Raw genomic sequence first — 9,454 nt, 5'->3', positions numbered from 1 at the left:
TGTGCTTTCCTTCCTATCCCCATCTCAGTCTGGCGCTGACGTGTCTCCCTGGGCTGCCCTGGCCGGCCCTGCCCTGGAGCCCGTGGCTGTGCACACACCTGAGCGTGGCCACAGGGCCCCAGTGACGGCCTCCCCCTCTGCCCCCACACCACTGGGAGACACTCTGGCCATGCAGGTGCTGCCACAGCCACAGGATGTGACAGAGAACCAGCTCCAGCTCTGCTTCCTCAGACACTGCCGGGCGTGGCCTCCCCACAGATCTCCTCACCAGCTCTGGAGAGCCAGGAATTCTTCCACTACAGACGTTCTTGAGTGCAAAGCCAGGCATTTAACACAGTGCACAGCCAGACAGAGCTCTGTCCCCAGGAGAAACGCTGTGAAATTTAAGTGCTGCAGCACCAGTTTACAGACACCCCTGGTGTGAGCCACCCCCTCACAGGCTGCCAGCACAGTCCCTCATCCTCCTTGAAAACTCTTCTTCACAGTTTTATACACTTCTCAAGGTTAAGCATTCAACCTTGGAAACACAACTATGATAAACCTTTTTTTTTTTTTGGAAATAACCCAAAGCTCATGGACACAAAACTTCATTGCTTCAGTAAAGTTACTGTAAGAGAACTGAAAATCCTCCCACCAGGACGTGACTGCAAGGTGTGCCAGCTGTGAAACACTCAGGAGTGAACTTCACAGGCAAAACATGGTAAAACTTTCATGGAAAACTTCCAAGTGTTGTTGAAACGGAGTAATCAATCAAATGACCAAAGTCTAAGACTACCTAGTTACTCTAATTCAAACTTATTACAAATGTCATCAGAAGGACAAAGTAACATTTCTACAGCATACATGTACAGATTCTGTTGTTTTATGCATCTGCTGGACACGCTACAAAAGCATCAAGGTGACCAAACCCCCTCACCAGGTGAGCTGTCAGTCCCAGAGCCGGGCAGGGCCACTCAGCCCACCACAGGTCGTATCAAGGTGTGGTGACTTGTGTCACTTTGGGGTAACAGTTCTTCACACAGAAAGGTGAGTGTCCAATGCTCAGCACAATACTGGTGTAAAACACAGCGTATCATGAGGTAGAATTAAAAAACACTCAGTGCATATTCACAGGCATAGCGTTACAGTCACTAGGGATCCACCAGTCCGAGGAAGTTCCAACAGGAAAGAACAAAAACAGCCTTGAAAGCAGACAGACAGACAGACCCACCCACGAAATGCTTCGATTCCACGGGTGGTCCTTCCCCTCCAAAACAAACACTGTGCAAGTCCGTGAGAACTGAGACTCCCTCGAATGTCCCTGTAGTCCCTTCCATGACGTGTAAGAAAACACCAAATAAGGTGAGAAAGCAGCCTGGCAGTGGGAGAGCAACTGCCCAGGGAAAAGCCACAGCGGTCCAGGGCAGGACCTGGTTTTTCCCCAGACAGCTTGGCCCATTATAAACTCCTTGTAGCTCCTTCTTTGCATAAAAGTCTTGTATCCTACACCTGTCCCTGGGTTTCCTGCACACCTCCCTCCCAGGGCATTAACCCACAGCCCAGGGAGCTGACCCTGAGCTGCCCCAACAACCCCAGACCCACGTGCCCAGGTTCAGGCTCAGAGGGGCTGGGTGCCAGCAGAAGGGATGTTTGCCCTCAGATTACCAAACACCAGACATTGAAGGCTTCCTATTACCAAAGAAATTCTCCACAGCAGGAAATTTAAGACTTTTTTCCTCTCATAATGCAGAAGAGCCTTAAGTTCAATAATTTCTCCAGCACCACCAGGGTATGCTATGCTGCCTGCACAAATCCAAAGCTACGGGAGGTCCCTCAGGCTTATGCTTCCAGCTCTCTCACCTCCAGAAATGTTGTTTTTATCCCCAAACGTGTTTTGCAAAAGGCTTTGTAAAAGTCAGCTTTGAACGAGTGTGCTCTGTCGAGCCACAGACAGTGAACCTGAACACCAAAAGCTGACAGTCCTTTCAGGTAAAGTTCTGAAGTTCCCTTCTGAACTGAGCGTGTGACTGATCAGTGAAACTTTAGTGAAACACTAAAAAAAATCTGATCTTGGAACACGTAAGCAAAGAGAACATTATAAACTGATGTGGACTGAAATACCTATGCATTTACAAGGTTGACTATTAACTCGGGGGCTGAAACCTGGCATTTGTACTTTGGGTGTGATCACAGAACCCATTGAGTTGGAAGGGACCCAAAAGGATCACCCAGTCCAACTCCTGGCCCTGCCCAGGACACCCCAACAATGCCACCCTGTCCCTGAGAGCATTGTCCAAACACTCCTTGAGCTCTGACAGCCTTGGGGCCATGACCACTTGTCCAAGGCCTGACCACCCTCTCGGGGAAGAACCTTTTCCTAATTTCCAACCTAAATCTCCCTGACACAGCTCCAGCTGTTCCCTTGGGTCCTGCCATTGCTCACAGAGAGCAGAGATCAATACCTGCCCCTCCACTGCCCCTCAGAAGGATGCTGATGACCCCAATGAGGACCCCCCTCAATCTCCTCCAGGCTGAATAAACCAAGTGCCCTCTGCCCTTCCTCATAAGGTTTCCCCTGCAGACCCTTCACCAGGATGAATGTTACAGTGTTCCACACCTGGTGATAAAGCCTGGATAGAGCCAGACAGATCTCACTGTTGACCAGTTTGCTTTTAATCTCCTCCCAGACTGAGAGCACATGTGAAGAAAGGCTCACCCGGTGATACTATGGACACATCCAAATGAATTCCTCCCACAGCCAGAGTGCAGGCAAGGCGTGGAAAAAAGCTGGGAAACACCCCAACATCAGCAGAAAGCCACAGTGTTTCAGGTGTGGGATGATGTGGAAAACTCCCTACAACAGAAACCCAGCAGTGGAGGAGCCAGAGCTGCCCCACTGCACGAACCATCAGAGTTCCTCTGGGTCAGGGTCTTCTGCAGCGCTGAGCGAGGGGCTCGAGGGGGGCCTGCCTGCAAGGGGGGTGAGCTTCAGTGGTCCCTCCCACCCTGAGCCACTCTGTGACTCATTTTCCTAGCCAATCACAACCAAATTCATATAGAAATGAAAGTAAAATTTCCTTTTCCTCTTTTTTTTTTTTGTGTCAGTAACTGTGTTGTTTATGTAGTCAAGCAGCTGATTATCTACAAATCACCACCGAGGGGCTCCAGCGACAGAGGAGGAAGCAGAGGTGAGGCAGAGTCCAGCTCCTCTGGGACAGGAGGCACCTGTGCCCCCCCTGCATTGTCTCAAACAGCCCGTTCCAGTTGCACTGAAGGAAATGATCAAGTATCAGGGTACAAACGCAGCAGGACAGCGACCCGGTGGCACGGGACCAGCAGCAGCAGAGCTCCACTGGCTCTGGGACACGGCCGCAGGCTCGTGGGCGCAGGAGGAAGATCCGCACGGTGCCGGGCTGGAAAATCCTTCCAGGGCCGCGTTCCGAGACCGCAGTAACCGAGATCCCATCCAGAGCGAGAGACTTTGGAGGGGGCTGAAGCACAGCCCACAGCCATCCACGCGCGGGCCCCGCCGCCGCGCCCTAGAACTTGGGCTGGTAGAGGGAGACGCGTCCGCTAAGGCACCCCGAGGCGATCTGACAGTGCGTGGGGGAGAACTTGGTGGTGAGCACCACGTCGTTGTGGGAGTAGAGGGAGCGGATCTCGCGCAGGGGACTGGCCTCCCGGGGCAGGCAGTCCACCAGCTCCCGGCACTGCGCGTCGAAGCCCAGCAGGCGGATGCCGAACCCGTGCGGGGACGAGATCATGCGGCCGTCGGGGCTGAAGCAGAGCTCCTTGATGTACCCCCGGCCCACGTTGGCCTCCTCGATGCAGTGCGTCAGGCGCAGGGAGCAGCGCGGGGACACGGGGCGCACCGGGGCTCCTTCCTGGAATTCATAGACACAAGTCCACTAAAGGGAGAGGCAGAGAAAGGGACACTGAAAGAGAAGTAAAGCACTGCAAACGCACATTCCCTCCCACCAGCCTGCACAGGTTCATGGGACTGATGCTATTGCTGACCTGCCCTTCAGTGAGCACCAAGAACAAACCGGTGCCTCGGCATCTCCCTCACTCTGAAAGCTGTCCAGCATCAAAGCTGCTTTTTTAATTAAATGGGTGCTAGATATCATCTTTTCAATCCAGATTTTATGTGCAAAGAGCAAAGCCTAATCCTTTGTCCAGGTACCTGCTCCAATGTAGTAAATATTTAAATTAAATCTACAATAAAGCCAAACTCATTCGACTGTAACTTAGACCTGACCACTGGCATTTTGAAATCCATTTCCTTGGACTTCAAAAGGAAAGGAACCTAGAAATGAGGGAGAAACCAATTTCTGAAGGAATGTTATGAACAGCTGTACAGCCAGTTTGTTTTCTGTGGGACAGGCAGGGATCTTAATTATTTAATCTCAAAAACAGTTCAGTGACTGAGTTTGTATTGTGTTGATTCCATTTCAGCCAAAAGACCAAGTGTTCCTAGCTCTGTCCAGTGCATTCTTCTGAACCACCCACAAAAGGAACAATACCAGAGAGAGTAAGGCAGACTCCAGGACTATGGGAAATTATAACTCAGGCAATCAGCAGTACCAACAGACCCAATGTAACACTTGCATTTTGGAAAAATCCTGTGCTGTGTAGGGGTTTGGTTGCTACAGAACCAGCCTTAACGTTTATAACCACTTTGCTGAGCTTCCACTCAGTCCTCTAAACTTCTGTAAGGGGTTACCATTAAAAAGAGTGGTTTTCTTAAAACAAAAAATCCGAAACAAACACACAGACACCAAAAAAACCCCAGCCCAAAGAAAACCAAACCAACCTCAATTTACATCAGCAATCCAACTAACTAAAGTGTTTATTATTGGTCAAGTATTACTGTCTATTGTTGGTCAGTTTGGGGGACCAAAGGCTGCAGCTTGCAGCTGAGCTGCAGCTGGTCTCGTGACTTCATACTTCAAGTAAAGGTCGGAAGTGGATTCTGCCAGGAAGATCATTAAAAAAAAAATAATAATTTTTTTCATAATTTTGGTGCAAAATGACAGAATTTGCGAGCACGACTAACTAATCTATTCACCCCCCAAGCAATGAAATTTCAGTACGCCTGTCTGATGGTGTTTTGAGGAGGAACAGGAGGCCCTGGCCGTACCTCCTGGTCGTCGGTGTTGCTGGAGCAGCGCAGCAGCGTGGCCCAGCCCTTGGGGTGCAGCTGCAGTGACGTGATGCAGTTCCCACGATCCCTTTCTCCAGGGACCTCTGGTGTCAGCACCTCCAAGCTATTCCTGGGTGATCCACCTGGAAGGGGGATGAGCTGTGAGTCTCAGCCCCGCGGCTGAAGTGGGGTCACACCTGTGAGTGCCAGGACAGACCCCGCCACTGTGACAGAGCAGTTACAGGACACACACAGCCAACACAGCCCTCACTTCAAACAGCTCCTTTTTTTGAAACCTGCGTGCCAAAACCTGCACAGAACCCCCTCACACCAAGAACCACGTCAGAGTCAACCTTCCACACTTCCACTCTTCGTTACGCTACAGCAAAAGCTGAAGAGTTGGGTTTTTATAGGAACTACTGATTCTCAGACTTGTATGATGTCCTCTCAAAATTCCTACCAACATTTGTCCAGCTGCATGCAGCTTGTCTCCCTTGTTCCCCTCACCCACAGGTAGATCACTCCCTATCATTCAGGTAAGCCTCCTTCTCTCATCACTATGGTTCAGCATCTCACCATGATGCACGTAAAACTTAACATTATACTTTTTTATATTGCAAGGAATTCACCAAGTATTCATCCATTTGTCAAGTTCACACTGACTCTCTGGAAGTGTATCCCAGTTTTTTCCCCTAAAGATCATTCACATGAATTTTGTCCAAGAAAAAACCACAAGGAATAGGGAGCACCTCTATGTAACAACAATAATGTGCTGACATAATATAAAGCTCTTGTTGCTGTTATCAGATTTCTCAGAAAGAAACCTGACTAGAACCCCAGGCTTTGGTGTGCAATGATATTTAATTGGTTTAACAGAAGTCACAGCAACACCATTTTTTCAAAACCATAGAGACAAAAACGCAGTTTTTCACTACCACGCTCCGGCCTTTTCTGACACAAGTCAAAGTCCGTGATTTGTTTTAATTTATCTTTTCCTGGTGACCTTGTCCTACCTTCTCGCTGGGAGGACCGTGACAAGTGTTTCTCAGACAGTGGACCCGAGTCGTGCTGGTGACAGGGTGAACCCACAGCTCGAGGGCCGGAGGAGCCAGAGGACGTTATGTCTGCAAACAGCATCACCAGGTGAGCACCACAGGCACGCCCAGCCCGCCTGGGACGCTGCCAAGAGCACCCCACAGAACACCTCTAGCACGGGGCTGCCCCAGAGCGCTCCACCACATTCACCTGAGCTCGACGTGGTCCTCCTGGCCCTTAAAATGGGGTAGCTGCCAACCTCTAAGGACTTGTTTAGGTCAAGGTCGTGCAAAATCAGGAGGTAACCAGAGGAGGTGGAGATGAGCATTTTGGAACAGTCTGGCGTCAGCCTCATTCTCATGAGGAAGCGGGTGTGAAAGAACTTCTTGTGGGGACATCCATCCTCTGTGCACCTGGACAGCGACACAAGCACAGGGCAAAGGCCAAGGTCAGCCCTGATGTCCTGGACCTGAGGGTCCAAGGTGCGCCCAGCATCCTTGTTCACCCCAAAACCTCTTTCTGGAGCACTGTCTTTATCCTACTTTTTAATGAAACGGCAGAACTCATGGGTTCATATGACCACAACGAGGGCAGAACTTTCTCCACAAGGAAGAACTACATTTTGGCACGTCAGCGAAAATTCAGTCCTTCTAGTCACCGGACCTAATAGATGGGACATCACTACAGAGAGGTGATGCAAGCTCTTGGTAAGGGGCATACACCACTCCCAGTGTTTCAGAACACATTCCAGCCCCCCTCAAGTTTGCACCTTGCACAGAAGAGCCCTGTCCTGGTGTGCTGCAGAAAGGCCACGGCGCGAGCACAGCGCGCACATCCGGGTACCTGTTGGTGTCCCAGATGATCACGTTCCCATCGAAGCCCGACGTCACCAACAGCCTCGTGTTGGTGTCGTACTCGATGTTCTTGACCCAGCTGGTGTGGCCGTGCAGAGTGCAAACTTTGGTGTTCAGCTTCCTCAAGTCCCAGAGTGCAATCGTCGTGTCGTCGGAGCACGTGGCAAACAGCCGGTTATCCAAAAACCTGGGGACAGCAGGGAAACACCGCAGCTGCTCAGGGCCTTCTCCAAGGCAAGTGCTCTTGGGTAGGAATGTAAGCTAGCACAGAGATAAACAGAATAGCCACACACAAAAAAAACCCAAAACACGCAGCAGAATATGTGCCAATAAAATCTCCAATAAGAGAAGAACTGTTGGGACGTGAACCTCTGTGGTAGCAAATGAATAAACACACAGAGGCACAGCAGAAGTTTGGTTTAGTTTGGGGGTTTTTAGGCATTTTGTATGTTAGTGAATCATGTACAAATCACACAAGAGCCAAACCACCAGTGGAATGTATGCTCAGACAGAATCCCAGCAGTAACTCCACCCATTCCCTCTCCTGACAACACTGAGCTCAGTGGGGATGGAGGGGCTGGACTCAGCACAGCTAGGAAGTAAGCTTAATAAACTGAGCCTTGAGGTTACCGAAGCAACAAAAACACCGAGTGAAGACAAGACCTTGTTTGAGAACACACAAAAGTCGTTTGGTTCACTGAGAAAATCAACGGGCAAAGCCACCGAGTTGGCACTACACAATCAAAGCTGAGCACCGTCTGCTCCCACTGGGACTCAGGCCTGCATTTACTTTTAAAAGGACAAAGCATGCTGGTTTATGTTTGGAATTCATGGCCAATGAAAGCACTCAAAGACAAAAAAGCCCGACCTGAGGTAAACGGGACAAGACACCCACTCAAAAAACACCCACTAAACGTCCTTTATCTCAGAGCTACACCACACAAAAGCAGCAACAACCTTGAAAAATGAACAATAACCAACCACCACGGGAAAAATCCCAAACTCTGGTGTAATAAGCACTTTTGGTGTTTACTACAAGGAATTTCTGCAGTGCCACAGTGGCTGGAGTCCTGCTCATTAACCAGAACAAGGTTTCAGGTAACGCTGCAGTAACTGTGCAGAACAGAGTTCAGCTCCTCTGCGCCAGACAGACGCACATTTTACTTCAGCTTTCCTGACAGACAACCAGCTGACGTAAAACTTCAGTCTGGTTTGTAAAAAGGACAGCCAACTCTTGAAAAACATCGACTTATCTGATGAACGTGGCACCCCATATCATATCTGTCTTTTTTGAGGGGAAACGCTCAGACTGTTCTGCAGTTTTCTTGAATTTTTTGGTTTGGGTTTAGTTTTTGTTGTTCTGTCGTTGGTTGTTGTTTTGGGGTTTTTCTTTTTTTGCTTTAAGAATTGAAGAGTAGCTGCAATATTATTAGAAGGGACCTTAAATTCACCCCTCAAAATCTATTCACAGACCCAGAATAGCTAAAGAAACCCTGATTTTAAAGGAAAAAATTTGCATGATGGATTTAGGCTCCCACTATTTTCTCCTTTGTCCTGAGAGACTGGCAGAGGACTGAAAGCATAATGGCTGAGCTGTGGCAAAACAGCCCTCCTGACCTACCTGATGTTGTTTACACAGTCTTCGTGGGCCTCAGAGAGAGTCTTGATGTGCTTTGAGGATATTGGGTCAAAGAGCAGGACTTCGGTCTGTTCGCAGGCGACGGTCAGCACCGACCTGAGGGAGCAGAACCTCTGCGTTGGGGGGGGTTTGCCCTCTGGAATCCACCTCTTGTGCTGTGGGTTCCCCTGCCCACACCCTCTGGGTGTTCTGGCACAGCAGTAACACCAAGGCAAACGCTAATTTGGAATATCTATTTGCCCTTCTGCAAACCCAGCGGGGGCTTTTCACTAAAGCCTCGTAAAACACAGATTTGGCAGCACCAGGGGAGCCCTGCCAGCAGCCTGAGCTGGGCACTCGTCAGCAGGGATTCAGGGATAGAGGCTGACTGTCCTGGAGAGGGAGGGTCCCTGCTCTGCTCAGGGTCACCAGAGTGGCCCCTGGGCCTGGGGAGCCCCAGGTACACCTGGATGTGGATCCCGGGCACACCTGGATGGGCAGAGCCCCGGGCACACCTGGATGTGGATCCCGGGCACACCTGGATGGGTAGAGCCCCGGGCACACCTGGATGTGGATCCCGGGTACACCTGGATGGGCAGAGCCCTGGGCACACCTGGATGTGGATCTCGGGTACACCTGGATGGGCAGAGCCCCGGGCACACCTGGATGTGGATCCCGAGCACACCTGGATGGGCAGAGCCCCGGGCACACCTGGCCGGGCTTCTCACGCGCACCTACCCGTCGGGCGAGTACTCGAGGTTGAAGACCGCGCCGTGGGTGCGGGTGCTGAGGGACACGGAGTCGGCGGGCTGGATGGCGCCGTAC

The 9,454-nt window shown here is 50.6% G+C and overlaps 1 protein-coding gene across 1 annotated transcript; it reads right to left on the bottom strand.

Moving 5' to 3' along the window:
* Positions 1-3,047: 3,047 nt before the first annotated feature.
* On the bottom strand, positions 3,048-9,453 carry DCAF10 (DDB1 and CUL4 associated factor 10; the record flags this gene model as incomplete). The annotated part of the gene is made up of 7 exons (XM_027709100.1): positions 3,048-3,887; positions 5,120-5,265; positions 6,136-6,246; positions 6,368-6,570; positions 7,001-7,198; positions 8,633-8,746; positions 9,368-9,453. Coding segments are annotated over 7 exons (1,227 nt in total), but the record flags the coding sequence as incomplete, so codon positions are not given.
* Between the last annotated feature and the right edge of the window lies 1 nt (position 9,454).

This window comes from Neopelma chrysocephalum, unplaced genomic scaffold (assembly GCF_003984885.1).
Source record: "Neopelma chrysocephalum unplaced genomic scaffold, ASM398488v2 Primary Assembly neopelma1_96687, whole genome shotgun sequence".
NCBI classification, from domain to species: domain Eukaryota; kingdom Metazoa; phylum Chordata; class Aves; order Passeriformes; family Pipridae; genus Neopelma; species Neopelma chrysocephalum.
The sequence above is the reverse complement of the archived record's forward strand: the minus strand, read 5'-3'. Positions and strand labels throughout refer to the sequence as shown.